Consider the following 19,094-nt stretch of genomic DNA (forward strand, 5'->3'; position numbering starts at 1 on the left):
TGGTTGTAAGCAGATGTACATACTCACGGGACTACACGTCCCTCAAGGCATCGCGATACCAGAGTGCGGGGTGGGGGTGGGGGTGGGGGGGGGGCGAGAGTAAATAAAGAAAAAGACCCGGAGGCTCGCCACTGCGCGGAGAACCTGTGTCCGGAGCGTGGGAAGAGCCTCCGGCACTACGCTTCCCGGCGACCCCCGCGGCGTGCGTGCGTGCTGACGTCCTCTGTTAGTCGTGCTGACGTGCGGCGCGGCCCAGGCGGGGTGCGAGTGGCGCAGTCGGAGCCCGCTGCGGCCCCCGAGGAAGCGAGGAGGCGGCGGCGGCTGTGGCTGGGCAGGAGAGGAGGCAAGGCGAGGCGGCGACTCCGGGCCCGGGAGGATTCAGGACCCCCGCAGAAAGCAGTCGCGGAAGAACCCCCCCCCCCCCGCTCCGACCCGGCGGGCGGAGGCGGAGGAGGAGTCGTCGGCGGCGGGTGAGCGGGTGAGAGAGAGCCGGGCGGTGGGGGGAGGGGCGGCCGCGCGGTGGCCCCGGCGCGAGGCCAGGCGCGCGGAGAACCGACCAGGCCGCACGCGCGCACGCGCGCCCGCCGCCGCGCGCTCGCGCCCGGGCCTCCCTTCCTCTTTCCCGACCTCGCCGTGTCGTCCCCGCTGCCCCCCTTTGCTCGGAGCCCACCCCAGCGCGCGTCTCTCCTCCCCTCCCCCTCGGCTGCGGCGCGCGTCGCCAACCGAACGCGGCCTCGCGCGCGCGCGCGGGGGAGGGGATGGGGGGGGCCGCGACGCCAGAGCCGGGTGCGCGCTAAGGTAACTAACCCCCCTCCCCGTTCCACGTGCCGGCTGTGCAGGGCTGTGTGCCGCGGCCGCCCGGGCCGAGCCCTTCCCTTCCTGCCCCCTGCACCCCGGCTGGGGCCCTCCGACGCCCCCTCCGCTCCTGCATCCACGTCCAGCCTGGCCCCGGGCCCCTCCGCGGCCGCTGGCCGCCCCCTTTTCTACCCGTTACATTTGGTATCGGCCCCTGGGCTTGGCCGGGGCTGCTAGCCCCTGATTCCCAAACCGATTATACCTCCCCGACTGCCATCTTGGCGGCTCTCTTTCCTTTCCTCACATAATTGCCAAAAAACGTGTATTGGTAGCTTGGTAGCTTTTGGAGGCTGGGCCTTTTGTGTTTGGAATTACAAATAATTTAAATCTCTACCTTAAATTCTTGTAAATGTTAAAGAGGAGGGAGACAAAAAAGCTTATTTACGTGAGAAGAATATGCCTATTTGCCTCTTATTTTATAATAAACCAGCTCTGTGCCTGGAAAAGAGCCCCCTTGCCTTTAAGGAGCTCACAATCAAATATTTCCATGAATGAATATATCACAGTGATTAGGAAAGGGAAACCATTGAGTGGGGAGTTGGAAAACCTGGGTTCTTTTGACCAGTTGTGTGACCTCGGGCAAGTCACGTTTTTTTTTTTCCGTTTTCCTCATTTGTAAAATAAGGGGATATATTAGACAAATGTTATAAAATAAGGGGTTACGTTAGATAAACATTTGTAAAATAAGGGAGCATGTTAGATAAACATTTATGAAATAAAGGGGTATATTAGATAAACTCTTAAAAGTCACCTTCTCTGACATGATTGTTGATTTCCTTTTCCTTGTGTGCAGTTATTCTCCTGAATTTCTCCATTATAATCATCTAGTTTCATTTTATAACTCCATATAGCTGTCTGATAAACCAGAAATAAGACTTCCCAACTTTAAGGTGTTTTTCCTAGCATTAAAACTATCTGGTAAGCCCTTCTTTCCCCTGGTTAGTCTTTTACTTGTAGATCCCCTTCAGTCTTTTTTGGTTACCTTGCATTAACAGTCTTCTAATTTTTTCCTCCGTGGCATGGCTACCTTTAGGGATTACCTACAGTGATTCCTTCCTACCTTTTCCCATAAAGATCCATTACACACTCTCATTACCCCTAATACTTTAGTCTTTTCTTAACACCCTCCCACCCTTTTCTGAGCACTGTTTGTGGATTTCCCCCCCCCCTCCCAAGGGCTTCTTTTTTATAGTTTTCTCTTTCCCACTGATTTTCCTCCATTATTTCTTGGTAATGAAGGTACTTGGTTTTCCCTCTTTAGGAGAATGGAAGGGAGTTTGGATGAAGTGATATGGGAGTGTGGGTGAGTGAATAGGTAGAACAGTTTGAGAGACTCCAGAACCTTGAGAGGGAAGTGGAAACTAGAGTAAAAAGTGGGGGCGGGAGGGCTTGGGATTTTGAGGAACGAGCAGACATGAAAGATAAGGTGGGATTCTGGACTACTGGAGAAACCTTTCACTTAAAATCTTCCTGTTCCTTTTCTCCTGTTTTCATGTGCCTTGATTCTCTTACTTGCCCCTTTTTTCCTTTGCTCTGGTTTTTAATCATTCTCTTTAACATTTTGCCTTTTTTCTTAAGGCCTGTGGGGGCAAGAAAAATCCAGACCCTTGTTATTTTTCAGAGCAAGTCCCTCCTCTCTGAAATTTCTTTCATACATACTATTTATCTCTTTCCTTTCTAGCTTTTTTTAATTTTGTTTTTTGCAAGGCAATGGGGTTAAGTGATTTGCCCAAGGTCACACAACTAGGTTAATAATTAAATGTCTGAGGTCAAATTTGAACTCAAGTCCTCCAGACTCTGTCCACTGCACCACCTAGTTGCCCCTCCTTCCAGATTTTTCAGGCTGCTATTCTGGCACATGGTTTATCTACAATCTTATTTAATTTAATGTTTTTTTCCTCACTTTTTCTTACCTATTTAGTTTGCTACTTAGGATTTCTCTTTTTGATCCTTTCCTGTTTTAGAAAGGAACAGAGTATACAGTAAAGCAATTTAAAGGGGGGGGGAAGCATTTGCCAAGTTTAGAAAGGGAAATGTGGTAGGGGAAGGTCATGCCAGGGAAAGAACACTATGATCAGAATTTTAAGGGGGATTTAAAGGTAGGGGACTGTGATTTGAGTAGGTGATTAAATACTCTTGGAATTGGGGGACAAGAAAAACATGGAATATTTTGAGGTCATAAATGTTGAGAAAAAACCTGCTGATTAAGAAGGGATGAGACAGGAATGTAAAAAAAGGCAGAAGAGAAATTAAGGTAATTGGTTCTTTGGGGGAAAAATTGTTGAGTTTTTCTAAAAATGTTTTTCTAGGTCATAGATTGGATTTCATGTGAAGCAAGTTAAGTAGATGAGTAAGAAATTACAACTATTTGGTTTCAGGAATATGATTTTATTCTGGGAGAAAACAAAGTTAGGAATGTAAAAAAGTGGTCGGTTGTAAGAGAGTGATGTTTCTTGTAAGAGTAGTGCATCTTCCTGTATTATATTTCACATGAGTGTTGGCCTCTAGTTCTTGTCTGGGACTTCACAGAACATTTCAGTGTATCCCAGTAATGGTTTAGTCTACTTGATCTTCTAGGACCTTGAGACTTACAAGATAACCGTATACAGTTGTGAATCCCCGTTCAGGCCTCAGAAATTTTTGAGGGCCCTTGGTGATTTGGGGTGGGAAGTTTTGTATCTATGAAATTTATGTCTTGTGTATATGGTGCCCTCTTCTGGAGGCTACCAAAGGTTTGGAGTTAGTACTGCCTGTGGGTGCTGAGACCAGAGGCAGCCACAAGGACTGATAAGATTAGAAGAATGAGTCCCTATTGGCTTGTGGAGGAATAGGACAGGACAAATGGGTAATCTGAAAAAGATCACATCCATTGAGAATAAGGGAGAATGGGTTAATTGGGGGAGGCTTACTCACTAGGATGGAAATTTGGGAAGTAGAATGCAAAAAGGGCAAAGGAGAGAGACTGTTTTGGAAAAAAAATGAGAGTAGAGGAAGGATAGAGGCTTTGGAGTTGATAAAATTCTTGTATAAATGTTACAGAGAAATTATATTAAGGATGAAAGAGCAACAGGGACTTTGTTGGGTGGGGTTAGTGTGGGGTCAGGGGCCTGATCCGTATCTCCCCGCTCACCTTCAGGAGCGGTAGTGCCCCCTGGGCACGGGGCCATGTACAACGGGATCGGGCTGCCGACGCCCCGGGGCAGCGGCACCAACGGCTACGTGCAACGCAACCTGTCCCTGGTGCGGGGTCGAAGGGGCGAGCGGCCTGACTACAAGGGCGAGGAAGAACTGCGGCGCCTGGAGGCTGCCCTGGTGAAGCGGCCTAACCCTGACATCCTGGACCACGAGCGCAAGCGGCGCGTTGAGCTGCGATGCCTCGAGCTGGAAGAGATGATGGAAGAGCAGGGGTGAGGGGAGGACTTGGGGAGAACTGAGGTCTGAGTGATTGAAGAGCAGGAGGGAACTGGGAGTGAAATTGAAGTAAAATGTAGACTTAAGATTGGTTCAGAAGGATTTAAAGAGGAGTTGGGGAAATAAGTAGTAAAGAGAACTAGGACTGGGAAGAGTTAAGTGCCAAATTGGAAATGTTTGGGAGATGATGATTAGTTGTGGTATTAGAGTATTGGGAGCAGAGGGAAGATAACAGAATGGGGAACTGAGAAGGTTTTTAATTGATTATTAGGGAAAAGTTTATAGGGGGGAAAAAGAATGGGGACAAAATATAACAGGAGGAGAGGAATAGGCAGGTGTTGATTTAGATAATGTAGTGTAGGAAGGTGAATAGGAATAAGGTAGGAATTTGAATACATCTTAGGGTACCTACAAAGGCAGGAGAGATACAGGAAAAGTAAAGTGATGGGACTGGAGTTAAATGGAGCACTCACAGGATAGAGTGTGAAGGGAAGAGAGGGACAGATTAGTTTGAATTTGGAATTGGGTGGTAAAAGGAAAATATAGGTGTCAAGGGGATGAGCACATACAGATTGAAAAACTTAGGAGGAGAGTGTAGTTAGATGAAAGATTGGGGAGCATGGTCCTTTGGGTAGCAGTGAAAGGTTTGTGTGTTTGGAGAGGAAAGGGTGTGTATATGTTGAGAACTCAAGACTCTGTTATAAGACAGAGGGAATGTGGTAATAGACCTAGGGTGAATGCCTTGTCACCCTCTAATCTGGGGAGTTTGTGCTGCAGGTACGAGGAACAACAGATCCAAGAGAAAGTGGCGACCTTCCGACTCATGTTACTGGAAAAGGATGTGAACCCTGGGGGCAAGGAAGAGACCCCAGGGCAGAGGCCTGTGTAAGTGTTTTGTCCCTTTTCTGGTTTGTTTCTTCAGCCATTACACTGCCTGATACAATTATTGTCTCCAAACTTGGATTTGTACTTCATTCTATCTCTTGTACTCCATTCTATCCTAGTCTCCTGATCCTGCTTCCTATACCTACTAAGATCCTGTCTGTGGTATTACTTGTTGCGTGTATTGTAAGGATTTCTTGTTCTTTTTTTCCTTTATGATCTTTTTTTATTACTGTGTCTGATTTTTTTCTAGATGTTCTTTTCATACACTGTGGTGCTTTTTCTTTTTTTGCCCTTTGTTCCCAACCTCCCCAGGATCCCAGTCCCAGCTTTGCTTCACTTCAACCTTTGACCCTGATTCTCTTTCTCTGCAGAGTAACTGAGACTCACCAGCTGGCAGAGTTAAATGAAAAGAAAAATGAGCGGCTCCGTGCTGCCTTTGGTATCAGTGACTCCTATGTTGATGGTAGCTCCTTTGACCCTCAACGTAGGGCTCGAGAGGCCAAACAACCAGCCCCAGAACCTCCTAAACCTTACAGGTACTCAAGATCATATATTAGTAAACTCCATTTCTTTCTGTCTCATTTGCTCTAAGCGTAGGCATTCTGCCCTAGTTTTCCATGAGGATGTTCTTTCAAAAATTTTTGGCATTTTGATCTAGGAACCTGTTTTTTTTCCTAGTATATAATTGGTCCAGAAAAACTGCCTTTGTTAACAATTTCACCTTCTATTTTCTAGTCTTGTTCGAGAGTCTAGTAGCTCACGATCTCCTACCCCAAAACAAAAGAAGAAGAAAAAGAAGAAAGACAGAGGCCGGTGAGTTATGTTGAGAAAGGTGACTGTTTAGGAATAATCAAGGATTGCTGCTTCTTATGCTATGGAATTGGGTATGGTTATCAGAGACCTTCAGATCTAGGGGAGATATTTAGTGGTGCTGGGAGCATCAGTCAAGAGGGCTGCTTTTTGGGAGTGGTAGCACAGTGGACAGAACACCAGCCCTGGAGTCAGGAGTACCTGAGTTCAAATCCAGTCTTAGGCACTTAATAATTACCTAGCTGTGTGGCCTTGGGCAAGCCACTTAACCCCATTGCCTTGCAAAAAAAAACTAAAAAAAGTTGCCAAAGAGTTGCTTTTTTATAGCCTGAATTAAAAAAAAATTATTTGAATTTCTCCTGAACTTGGGGGGGGGCTGTTTTTGTTTGTGAATGGAGAAGATTAAAGTCTGCAGCTTTGCCAACTAGAATTAATAGGCATTTCCTGAAATATTTTGGGATTTTCTTTTTGACTTTGTCTCTTTGAGAATTAGAAGGTACAAGTAGACCAGGGAACATTTAAGGAGGGTATCTCTTTGGGACACTGAATGGGGAGGATTGATCATGGTACAATATTGAAGGTGTGACCCATCCAATGACTTTGCTTTTGAATACATCTTTAGCAGGTCAGAGAGTAGCTCTCCTCGAAGGGAGAGGAAAAAGAGTTCAAAGAAGAAGAAACACAGGTATGAATGAGACCTAGGCATTTGACATGATTGGGGACCTTGAAGAAACTTGGGACACGTTTTAATTTTTATGTTTCTACTTAAAGGTCAGAGTCTGAGTCCAAGAAACGGAAGCATAGGTGAGAGTTCCCCTTTTCTTGCAGGGGTAACTGGTTGGTGGCATGGGTGTATCCAGGGCATTCCCTCTTTTTTTATCCTATATTATTTAGGTGTCTTTTATTGGAGCCCTTTAGTTCCTTTGAATCTTTAGATTGTCAGAAAACTATCCAGTTTCTTAAGATTGTTTTATAAATTTGTTATTCCAATTGTATGTAAGGATACTTTTCAGCATTCATTTTTTGTAGAATTTGTTTCTTATTTTTCTTCCTTCTCCCCCTTCTCCTTGACAGCAAGTAATCTGATAGAAGTTATACATGTATGACTATGTTAAACACTTCCATATCAGTCATATGGTGAAAGATATTATCTAGTCTTTTTTTTGACTTTGCTTTTAATTTCCTTGCTTATATTCTCAGATCACCTACTCCAAAGAGCAAACGCAAATCCAAGGACAAGAAACGGAAACGGTGAGTAGTTGGTTGTAGTTATCATAAATTCCCTTTTCTCACTAATCATGTTTAGTATTATCTGGATGCTTGTGCTTGAGTAAAAAAAAAATAAAAACATTTGACTTGTTGATAGTGGTGTTGGTGGAAGGAAAAAACCCAATTTGAGAGGTCCAGAGCCAACATACCATATGAAGGAAGCATCAACATGTTTGATCTCTTTTCTTTCAGATCTCGAAGTGCATCACCTGCTCCAAAGAGCCGCCGGGGTCATCGTTCAACTTCAGCTGATTCTGCCTCATCTTCTGACACCTCCCGTAGTCGGTAAGGGGTGGTCCAAGAGGAAGGGAGGGAATGGGTCTAATGGGTTAATTAATTTAATATTTATTGAGCGCCCACGGTGTGCTAGGCGCTGCACAGAGCATTCCGAAGACACGGTCCCTGCCCTCTAGGAGCTGACAGGCTAAAGCGACAGGATGGACAGACATATACATATCCCCTTCTCTTTTTGTTGTTTTTATTTTGTTATTTTTTTTTGTTTTGTTCCAATGTATATGGACTGCCAGGCTAGGGGGGGTGGTGGCTTGTCAGCAGTTCCCTGGGGGAGGAAGGAGTCCTTACCCTGGCCTGCTTAACAGGGAAGGCTTCCTGGAGGAGGTGGGCTCTGAGGTGAGTTATGAAATGAGTTGGGGGGTAGGGAGTGGAATGGGTGGAGGGCATGGGGAAGCCATCCCCTAGGAGGTGGGTATGAGCTGGGTGGGTTAAATTAAGGGTCCAAGGGAGGGATTATGTTGTTAAATAAGGGAGTTTTTTAGTGTAAGCCAGAGAAAAATTGATTTCCAGTTTGCAAACAGTTTGACTCTTTTTGTACGAACAATGTAAAGATTAGGAAAAAAACTTGACAAAACTAAGCAATATGGTCAAAGAAGTATGGGTAAATGAAGAGGGAGATGGGGAGGGGGCCTTCTCTTCTCCCACTAGCTGATTCTCCATTTTTCTCCCCTTACCCAATTCCTTACATAGGTCTAGAAGTGCTGCAACTAAATCCCGGACAACCACCTTGACTCATCGCAGCTCCTCTCCTGCTTCACGTCACCATGGGGAGGGAGATGCTCCACCCAGGGAATCTGCAGCCATCAGCACAGAGCAGACCCACAGCCCTGAGCTTCTGCCTCCTACCCAACGGTCTAGTAGTCCTCAAGAGGACAAAGATAAGGAAAAAGAAAAAGACAAGAGGGAGGTGAGTTCCTTAATGTTGTGTCATTGAATTCTAAGATTTTTAGGAAATGACTATAGGAACAATTGCAAGAAATAAGAAGCTTTGAGTTCTTGAAGTTTGCAGTGGGCATGTGAGATGATGGAATTGGGAGATTAAGTTGAAAGAGTTAAAATTGAATTAAAAGTAACATTTCAGTATAAAATTTTATGTGCTTAATTTTTTTCAAATTAGGCTAATTATAACCTACAGGAGAGAAGTGACTAGTTAGGGACACTTAGGATAGTAGGAAAAAAGAGCTTTCAGGTAGCATGTTCTGAAATTTTGGTGTTTTATGCATTCCCAATCCTACTTTTTCTTCTAATCCCAGAAATCTGCAACCCGAACTAGCCCCTCCCCGGAGAGGAGCAGCACAGGCCTAGATCGACCTGCCCCTATCCCGCTCCTTGCTGAGCGAAATCGCAGTTCCCCGGAACCCCCTGCTGCAGCTCCCCAGAGTCAGGAGCCAGTGAAGCCCTCAACTGAACCCTCCCCATCCCGGGGCCACTCACCCCCTAAGTCTCCTGAGAAACCTACCCGGTCCTCTTCCTCAGAAAGCTGCCCAGCATCTCCTCAACCAGCCAAAGCTCCCCGACATGGCAGTTCCTCACCTGAAAGTCCCCCTAAACCTGCACCAGCTCCTGCTCCCCGCCGGGAGCTTTCTCCTTCCCCCACAACCAAGAGCAGTCGTTCACGGGGACGTGCAAAACGGGACAAATCAAGATCTCATACCCCTACTCGTAGGGTGGGGAGGTCTCGCAGCCCTGCCACTACTCGCAGGGGACGATCGCGGTCCCGGACCCCTAATAAGAGGGGCCGTTCCCGATCCAGGACCCCACAGTGGCGTAGGTCACGGTCTCCACAGCGATGGGGGCGATCTCGAAGTCCCCAGAGGCGTGGCCGCTCCAGATCTCCTCAACGCCCTGGCTGGTCTAGAAGCAGAAATGCTCAGAGGCGAGGAAGATCTAGGTCAGCAGCAAGGCGAGGCAGGTCACGCTCTAGATCTCCAGCTACCCGGGGAAGATCTCGGTCTAGAACACCAGCTCGGAGGGGTAGATCTCGCTCCAGGACACCTGCCAGACGGAGGTCCCGCTCCAGGACACCTGCCAGACGGAGGTCCCGCTCTAGAACTCCAGCCCGTCGTGGTAGATCTCGTTCCAGAACGCCTGCCAGACGAAGGTCTCGTACCAGGTCACCAGTACGAAGGAGATCACGCACCAGGTCACCAGCCAGGCGAGGTGGCAGGTCCCGTTCCAGAACACCAGCTCGACGAGGTGGAAGGTCTCGTTCTAGGACCCCAGCTAGACGTGGTGGCAGGTCTCGGTCCAGAACTCCTGCCAGGCGTGGTAGATCCCGTTCCAGGACCCCAGCAAGACGTGGACGATCTCGTTCTAGAACCCCAGCCAGACGAGGGAGGTCTCGTACTAGAACCCCAGTCCGACGTGGAAGATCTCATTCTAGGACACCACAGCGAAGGGGTCGGTCTGGCTCATCATCAGAACGGAAAAACAAATCAAGAACATCTCAGAGAAGGAGCAGATCTAATTCCAGTCCAGAAATGAAAAAGTCTCGTGTTTCCTTGAGGCGTAGCCGGTCTCTTTCTTCACCAAGACCTAAAGCAAAATCTCACCTATCTTTGAGACGAAGCCGCTCTGGATCTTCTCCTCGCCCTAAACTTAAGTCTAGGACGCCACCCAGGCGAAGTCGGTCAGGATCATCTCCCCGCCCGAAAGCAAAGTCTAGAACTCCTCCTAGACGAAGTAGGTCTGGTTCCTCTCCACGTCCTCAAGTTAAATCTAGGACCCCACCTCGGCGAAGTCGATCTGGTTCATCACCTGCAAAGCAAAAATCTAGAACACCACGGCGAAGTCGTTCTGGATCTTCTCCATGTCCAAAAAGGAAATCTCGAACACCGCGACGAAGTCGATCAGGTTCTTCACCACTCCCCAAAGGGAAATCTGGAACTCCACCCAAGCAGAATTCTGGATTGAGCCCTGTGACTAATGCAAGATCTAGAACGCCACCAAGACGAAGCAGATCTGGGTCCTCTCCTCACGTCAAAGGGGAATCAAGAACTCCAAGACGCAGTCGCTCTGGTTCTTTTACTGGACCTGAGGTAAAATCTAGGACTCCATCACGACGTAGTCGTTCTGGTTCTTCTCCCCACCAGAAGGTTAAATCCAGGACATCTCCAAGACGTAGCAGGTCTGGATCTTCCCCGCGGCCCAGTGTGAAATCTAGAACTCCGCCAAGGCATAGCCATTCTGCATCTTCTTCTCCAAGTCCTAGTAGAGTGACTTCTAGAACACCACCAAGGCAAAGTAAATCAAGATCTCCCTGCCCCAAGGTGAAGTCTAGAACACCCCCAAGACAGAGCCATTCAAGGTCCTCTTCACCAGATACCAAAGTAAAATCTAAAACGCCACCAAGAGAGAGTCACTCAGGGTCCACTTCACCGTGTCCCAAAGCAAAATCTAAAACACCACCAAGACAAAGCCATTCTCGATCAAGTTCACCATGCCCACAGAATAAGTCAAAAACCTCACCAAGTCTAAGTTACTCTGGATCTCACTCCCCTTGTCCCAAAGTGAAGTCTGGCACACCACCAAGGATGAGTAGATCAGGTTCTAACTCTCCACAACCAAAAGCAAAGTCTCCAAGTCCAACAGGTCACGAGTCAGATTCATCTTCACCAAGTCCTGAAGAGATATCCAGAATATTATTAAAGCCTAGCTGCGCTGAATCTTCTCCATCTTTGAAAAGGACATCCCAGACACCCCCTGGGGGCAGCCAGTCTAGGTCCTCGTCTCCAAGTCCTGAAGTGGCATCCATAACTCCATTAAGACAGAGAGCCGGATCTTCAAGTCCAAAGATGAAATCTGTAACACCACCTCCACAGCAGAGCAGTTCCCGTTCTGAGTTTTCACCTTGTCCCAGAATGGACTCTAAATCTCCTCCAAGACTCAGTAGCTCTGGTTCCTCTCCAGAGCCAAAAGAGAAAGCTAGTTCACCCCCTAAGCAGATGCTCTTTGACACATCTCCAGGACCACAGGATAAATCTAGACCTTCTTCAGTTCAGGGTAGCCCTGAGTGCTCACCAGTGCATAAAGACATAAATAGGAGCCCTCCAAGGGAAAGGAATGCCTCAGAGTCATCCCCAGAAATCAAAGAAAGAGATATTGCACTATCTAGGCCACATCAGATTGAGGTATCTGCAGAAGTGGCAGAGAAGTATGAAATACAGTTAAATGAAAGCTTGCCTCATTTTTCTCCAGAACTTAAAGATATAGCTGGAAGTATCTCTGAATCATCTCCAGAAATAAAAGAAAGCCTTGCTGTGCCTCTTGGACAAATTATGGCACAGAGTTCTTTAGATGTGGCAGACATTCCAGCAATGACCCAAACTTGGACAGTGGCATCACAGTCTCCAGAGCACAAAGAGCTATATAATGTAGCATTCAAACAACACAGTTCTGAATCTCCTTCAGAACTCAGGACAAATATCCTTGCTGAAATTAAACCTGCCTTATCCCCTGAAGTCAATGAGGATTTAGCAGTTGCTTCCCTAAGTCAGCTTGGGTCAGGTCCTGGTCTTGCCACGAATGAACAATCTAGAACACCTAGGCACAGCAGTTCTGAGTCGTCCCCTGAAGTGGAGAACTCCAGAATGTTTTCAATGCAGAGCATGACTCAGTCACCTTGTGGATTTGATGGTGCACCAGATACACCCTTAAGAGGAAGAAGTGGCTCTGGATCTTCTCCAGAACTCAAAGATATACCTAGAACCCCATCAAGAAGGAGCAGGTCTGGGTCTTCTCCAGGTCTAAAGGATGGGTCTGGGAGTCCCTCAAGACAGAGCCATTGTGGATCTTCACCAGGAATCAAAGATATACCAAGAACACCTTCAAGGGGAAGGAGTGGATCAGATTCCTCTCCAGAATCAAAAATGCTTGATACACCAACCAGAAAGGGGAGTCATTCTGGATCATCCCCAGAAATGAACAACAAATGTCTTACACCCCAAAGAGAAAGAAGTGGGTCGGAATCTTCAATAGAGCACAAAGGTGTTCCTAGAACTCCACTTAGACAAAGCTCTGGCTCTTCTCCAGAACTTGATGTGAAACCCAGAACACCTCCCCAGGGAAGAAGTGAGTCTGATTCTTCTCCAGAGCCCAAAGGTACAACTCAAACTCCAGTTAGGCAAAGGAGTCGCTCTGGATCATCTCCAGAAGCTGATGGCAAATCTCGACTACTTCCTAGACGAAGTAGGTCCGTTTCTTCTCCAGAAGTCAATGATAAACCAAGAGCTTCACCCAGGGGTCAGAGTGGCTCAGAGTCCTCTCCTGAGCCCAAAGCTGCTGCACCTCGGACTCTTCTTAGACGAAGCCGATCAGGTTCATCTCCAGCCAGTAAAGGGAGAGGACCATCACCTGCAGGGAGCAGCAGTTCTGAGTCTTCTCCAGAGCACCAACCAAAATCCAGAACTCCTCGCAGAAGCTCTAGGTCCTCTCCAGAGCCGAAGACAAAATCTCGAACACCACCTCGACGTCGCAGTTCCCGGTCATCACCTGAACTTACTAGAAAGGCCAGACTTTCACGTAGAAGTAGGTCTGCCTCATCTTCTCCAGCAGCTCGCTCTAGGACTCCTCCAAGACGCCACCGAAGTCCATCAGTTTCATCTCCAGAACCAGCTGAAAAGTCAAGGTCCTCACGTCGTAGGCGGTCAGGCTCCTCCCCGAGGGCCAAGACAGCTTCAAGAAGAGGTCGTTCTCCATCACCAAAGCCTCGGGGACTCCAGCGTTCCCGTTCCCGCTCAAGGCGAGAAAAGACTAGAACAACCCGTCGCAGAGACAGATCTGGTTCATCTCAGTCAACTTCAAGGAGGAGGCAGCGTAGTCGTTCAAGGTCTCGTCTTACCCGTCGACGACGAGGAGGCTCTGGTTATCACTCTCGGTCTCCCACCCGGCAGGAGAGTTCTCGGACATCATCACGGCGTCGACGGGGGCGTTCTCGAACACCCCCCACCAGCCGGAAGCGCTCTCGTTCTCGAACATCACCAGCTCCTTGGAATCGCTCTCGGTCTCGAGCATCCCCAGCTACTCACCGGCGGTCTAGGTCGAGGACACCCCCAGTCACTCGGAGAAGGTCCAGATCTCGAACCTCACCTGTTAGTCGTAGAAGGTCAAGATCCAGGACGTCCCCAGTTACTCGACGAAGGTCCCGGTCTAGAGCATCACCAGTTAATCGTAGACGCTCCCGTTCCAGAACACCACCAGTAACTCGCCGTCGATCAAGATCTAGAACACCAGCAAATCGCAGGAGGTCACGCTCTAGAACTCCACTAGTGACTCGCAGGAGGTCACGCTCTAGAACCCCTCCTGTGACTAGAAGACGGTCTCGAAGCAGAACCTCACCAATTACTCGTAGAAGGTCAAGGTCCAGAACATCTCCGGTGACTCGTAGAAGGTCTCGCTCACGTACTTCTCCAGTAACTCGAAGGAGGTCCCGTTCACGGACCTCTCCAGTGACGAGGCGACGGTCTCGATCTCGAACACCTCCAGTTATTCGACGCCGTTCCAGATCCCGGACACCTTTGCTAACCCGCAAACGTTCTCGAACTCGTTCACCACCTGCTATCCGCCGGCGTTCTAGATCTCGCACTCCACGAGGAGCTCGTGGTAAGCGTTCTTTAACCCGGTCTCCTCCAGCCATTCGGCGGCGCTCTGCATCTGGAAGTTCGTCTGATCGTTCTCGATCTGCCACTCCTCCAGCAACTCGGAATCATTCTGGCTCTAGGACTCCTCCTGTGGCTCTTAACAGTTCGAGAATGAGTTGCTTCAGTCGCCCTAGCATCTCACCGACTCCTCTAGACCGCTGTAGGACTCCCCCTGGAATGCTTGAATGCTCTGGCATTTCTGGGGCCTTGGGGAGCTCTAGAACACCACTATCTGTTCTTCAGCAAGCTGGTGCCTCTATGCTTGATGGACCTGGTCCCAGAATTCCTGATCACCCTAGAGCCCCCTCTGTGGCAGAAAACCATGCTCAATCTAGAATTGCTCTTGCCTTGACAGCCATTAGCCTTGGCACAGCTAGACCACCTCCCTCTATGTCAGCTGCAAGCCTGGCTGCCAGAATGGCTCAAGTTCCAGCCCCAGTCCCCCTCATGAGCCTTAGAACGGCTCCAGCTGCAAACCTTGCTAGTAGAATACCTGCTGCTTCAGCAGCAGCCATGACCCTTGCTGGAGCTAGAACATCAGCTATGCCACCAGCCGTGAACTTAGCTGAATCTAGAACACCTGCAGCTGCAGCAGCTATGAATCTAGCCAGCCCCAGAACACCAGTGGCACCCTCTGCTGTGAACCTTGCTGATCCCAGAACACCTGCCGCAACAGCAGCTGTGAACCTGGCTGGAGCTAGAACACCTGCAGCTCTAGCAGCCTTGAGTCTTGCAGGCTCAGGCACTCCACCAACCGCTGCAAACTATGCAGGTTCCAGAACACCACAAGCCCCGGCTTCTGCAGGCCTCGTGGGTCCTCGGACTGCTCATGCTCCAGCATCTGTGAACCTTGCGAGCTCTAGAACACCGCCAGGTCTGGCACCTGCGAGCCTTGCTGGTTCTAGAATGCCACCGGCATTGTCAGGGGCAAACCTTACTCCTTCAAGGATGGCTCTCTCTGCTTACGACCGAGTCAGTGGCAGAACCTCGCCACCCCATCTTGAGCGAGCCCGTTCTAGAACCCCACCTGGAATCCCAGGTTCTAGAACCCCACCCTCTGCCCCGAGCCAATCTAGAATGGCTTCTGAGCGTGCTGGCTCTCCTCCTCCCCCCCTCACCTCTCGAATGGCCCTAGCTCCTCAGTCTGTTCTCCCTCCACCTCAGGATCGGGCTAGGTCCCCCCTTCCATCTGTTTCAGACCAACTCCATTCCTTGTCTACCCAGACCCATCCTCTAGGAGGGTCTCAGTCCCTACCCCCTGCTGCAGTGGCAAAGACCATGCCTCCTGGTGATCTTAATGGCACCCTCTGTGGTCCTGCTTCTGGGGGACCCTGCTCTGATGGTGCAGAACCAATTTCTGCAGCTGGTTCCCAGCTGCCTTCCTCCCCACTGGCCAGCTTGCAGCCTGCCAAGGAGCGGAGGAGCTCTTCTTCATCCTCATCATCATCTAGCTCCTCATCCTCCTCGTCGTCCTCGTCCTCCTCGTCATCCTCTGGATCTAGCTCCAGCGACTCAGAGGCCTCTAGCCTCCCATGTCAACCTGAGGTGGCACTGAAAAGGTGAGAAAGTGTTCACTTTTAGTAAGAAAGGGAGGAGAGGGGAAAGTGCATGTTAAAAGGTGCAGATTTTCTTTTACTTTTACTTAATGAGTTGATGAATTGAAAGTCTTGAAATAAAGTTGGGGAGGGCAACAGTCTTGGAGAGTGCTGGATTAGTTAGCCTGGTTTCAAGTCTTGGGGTTCTACTATTTAAAAATATGACCCTGGCCAAAGCAATTTATCTAGGCTTGTTTCCTCATTTAAACTGAAGTTGGACCAGATGACATTTTAAGGTCCCTTCCAGCTCTGAATCTTTATTCTTCTAAGAGGGGAGGGTAAGCTATGCAAGGGAGGAGGGTCTTGGCTCTCTGGAGATGTGGGAAACTTGATCTTTAAGTTGGGGTGGTGGGGGTACACAAATCTCCACAAAGGTTTTACTCTCTCGAGGGTAATGATAGTTTTCCATCTCTACAGAGGACAGAACTAGAGGAAATGGACTTAAATTTGCAGCAGGAGGGATGGCAGTTAGACCTCAAGAGGAACTCTCTGGGCTGGAAGGATCTTCAGAGGTCATCCTATCCCTCTCCCTGCCTCTAGGCAGGCCAGCCCCTTCCCCAGCCCATACATTAGAGGGGCTTCCCTCTTTCCAAGGAAGGAGATAACCCAACCTTCCACACCTGAGCCAGGTTCTTGGATTCCTCTGTCAGGGAAATCTTGAGGCTTTTTTTTTTTCCTCTGTTGTGCTGTGGTGCTCCAACTTTGCTTATGTTAGCAGAGTTTGGAGGATTCCAGTTCACTATTCTTCAGAGAATAAACGCTTGGGGAGACTGAAGTCCGTTCAGTTACCTCTCCACTGCCATTCCTCTAGGCCAAATAAGGTAGGGTTGGGGTTGGGGCAGTTCTCCATCTGACAAAAAAATCTTTTTCTCACAGGGTCCCTAGCCCCTCCCCAGCCCCCAAGGAGGCTGTCCGAGAGGGGCGCCCCCTGGAGCCTACCCCAGCCAAGCGGAAACGGCGCTCTAGTAGCTCCAGCTCCACATCTTCATCATCTTCATCTTCTTCCTCTTCCTCTTCCTCCTCCTCTTCTTCCTCCTCTTCCTCTTCTTCTTCCTCCTCTTCTTCATCTTCTTCTTCCTCCTCCTCTTCTCCTTCTCCTGCCAAGCCTGGCCCCCAGGCTTTGCCCAAACCTGCAAGTCCTAAGAAGCCGTCCCCTGGGGAGAGGAGGTGAGTATTGGTTAAGGTTTTTTAGGCCCAACCTACCCTGGAATGCCAGCTCCTTGCCCTAATCTGTGTTGGGGGTATGGGTGAGTTGGGAACATTGGAGTCCGGCTACCTAATGTTCCCAAGTATTTTTGATAAAGACCATTAATATACTATATGAAGGACATGTGAAACTAGATTTAGTATCTGGTTTATGGTCACATAGGTGATTAGAGCATGATTGAGAAGTGTTTAGGGAGGGGGCTTTGGATGACTCCTCTATTCCCCCTTAGATCCCGAAGCCCCAGGAAGCCCATAGATTCCCTTAGGGATTCCCGTTCCCTTAGCTACTCACCTGCTGAGCGCCGCCGCCCTTCACCACAGCCCTCTCCGCGGGACCAGCATAGGTAGGATTTTGTGTTTTTTATTTATTGCCTCCTGACAGTGTGCCATTGGACTCCATTATTCCCCTTCCCCAGATCTCTGGACTTGGAAGATTTAATATTGGGATTAGTGGTGCTAAGGATATCTTATATGTTCTGTGTTACAGTAGCAGTGAACGGGGATCCCGACGGGGCCCACGGGGAGATAGCCGCTCCCCTGGCCACAAACGTAGGAGAGAAACACCCAGCCCTCGACCTGTCCGTCATCGCTCCTCCAGGTATGCACAGAAAGAGAATGTGGGATCATGATACTGTCAGAGTTGGAAGAAACCTTAGTTCAACCATCTCATTTTTATAGAGGAGAGATACAGAATAGGAAGGAATTTCCTTAATCAGGGGGTCATAGAGTTAAATTAGTGGTAGCTTTGGGACTAATGGCCAAGTCTTTTGACTCTTGACTCTGACCCAGAGCAGTACCCTTTCTAATGTGCCTAACTACTTTTGTTTTTAACTTGTGGCGACTTCCTTTTTCTCTGCTTCTAGTATATATAACATTTCTTTCTTTTTCCCTACCCCTACCCCCCCCCCCCCCATATTTTAATACTGAATATAAATGACAGTTGGGCCTTGAACTCAGTGTCTCATTTTCTTTTCTTACAGGTCTCCATAGTTCCTCTTTTTGGGGAAATTACACCGTACCCCAAGTCCTGGAGCCACAGGGAGCACAACCCTCTTTTCTCCCTAACAGAGCCGCAGGGGATGGGGACCCCCATCTGCCTCCCTCTCCTTTGAACTCTGGCAGCGTCTTGGGGGGAGGTCCCCTTTCTTCCCCTCCCCCCTTTAATTTTTGTTTTTTTTTTCTTTGTTCCTGTGAAATGTTGATCTCTGTGAGTTTTTTCCTGGTTCACGTGTTTTGGGGGTTTGGGGTGGGGGGTATGAGTAGGGAAAGGTACAGTTTTGGGGTTCCCCAACCTTGAGTTCATGATGACAGGAGGGAGCTGCCCTCTTAGCCCTCTCAGACCCCTGAGTTTACCAGGGGCTGATGGTTTGGATTTTGGGTGGAGGGGACTATAGGCAAGCTCCCAGGGGGGCAGGGTTAGATTGGAATGTGTTGGTTAGCTCCATATACTGCCCCCTCCCTCCCTCCCCCTCCCAGATTGGCCATGGGCCCCTCCCCCCCAACTTTTATTCACGTTTCTTAAAGGCATTTTGGTTTTTTTAATCTGTACAGCGAGAGCGACTTTTTCTGTCGAATAAAAATGAGAAATGCAGGAGCTGGGTGTGGGAGTCTATTTATTTGCTGTTGGGAATTGAAGGTGAAAGGTCTGAATACCTGAGTTATTGAACAAGGTAGGGTGATGTGATTATAGAATCCAGGATCTCTAGCCCTGCAACACTAACATCCCTGTCACTGATGGGGCATTTTTTCCTTGGATATACTGGTCTAAAGTGCTCTGGGTATAACTTCCAGGAGTGCAGAAAGAAATTGCAAGTGTGTTGGTCATAGCTCTTGGCAATGTCCCTTCCCTTTCCCCGTGTCTTTACCTCTACCAAGAGGTAGTTCTCGTAAACCACAAATTGGAGACTAACTGAATATTTTGGATGACAGGATTAGTTCCTTTCAATTATTAAATGGCTGTGAAGCATTGTCAGAATTAAGACTGCTGTTCTGAATTGCTCCATTAAAATTTTCACTCTAGTGTCAGGTGAGAGCACAAAAATCCTGGCAGGTGGATATGAAACATTCCAGATATTAACTATTCCCATTTGAATAAGGATCTAAACAGTTATTCCCTAGCTTGTGTCAGTGC

At 48.6% G+C, this 19,094-nt stretch overlaps 1 protein-coding gene across 4 annotated transcripts; it reads left to right on the plus strand.

The window, feature by feature from the left end:
• Positions 1–220: 220 nt before the first annotated feature.
• Positions 221–18,557, plus strand: SRRM2 (serine/arginine repetitive matrix 2). Of its 4 annotated transcripts, none has more exons than XM_074196944.1 (15): positions 221–470; positions 3,992–4,262; positions 5,044–5,151; positions 5,523–5,687; positions 5,887–5,964; positions 6,584–6,646; positions 6,733–6,765; positions 7,162–7,212; positions 7,423–7,515; positions 8,215–8,431; positions 8,778–15,721; positions 16,634–16,924; positions 17,194–17,307; positions 17,451–17,561; positions 17,944–18,557. In XM_074196944.1, the coding sequence occupies exons 2-15, from the start codon at positions 4,021–4,023 to the stop codon at positions 17,951–17,953; spliced, it is 8,520 nt and encodes a 2,839-aa protein (XP_074053045.1). In that variant the 5' UTR covers positions 221–470; positions 3,992–4,020; the 3' UTR covers positions 17,954–18,557. The 4 variants fall into 4 exon arrangements, with proteins under 4 accessions (XP_074053045.1, XP_074053046.1, XP_074053047.1 ...); XM_074196945.1 differs by having other exon boundaries at positions 6,587–6,646; XM_074196946.1 differs by lacking the exon at positions 17,194–17,307.
• The last annotated feature ends 537 nt before the right edge of the window (positions 18,558–19,094 follow it).

This window comes from Macrotis lagotis, chromosome 8 (genome assembly GCF_037893015.1).
Source record: "Macrotis lagotis isolate mMagLag1 chromosome 8, bilby.v1.9.chrom.fasta, whole genome shotgun sequence".
Lineage (NCBI taxonomy): Eukaryota > Metazoa > Chordata > Mammalia > Peramelemorphia > Peramelidae > Macrotis > Macrotis lagotis.

Excerpts from the sequence above, each read along its gene's own strand:
- SRRM2 (XM_074196944.1), top strand. The coding sequence starts at position 4,021 with ATGTACAACGGGATCGGGCTGCCGACGCCCCGGGGCAGCGGCACCAAC. Across the intron at positions 5,688-5,886 it reads GAACCTCCTAAACCTTACAG|TCTTGTTCGAGAGTCTAGTA; the intron begins GTACTCAAGATC and ends TCTATTTTCTAG. Across the intron at positions 15,722-16,633 it reads CCTGAGGTGGCACTGAAAAG|GGTCCCTAGCCCCTCCCCAG; the intron begins GTGAGAAAGTGT and ends TTTTTCTCACAG.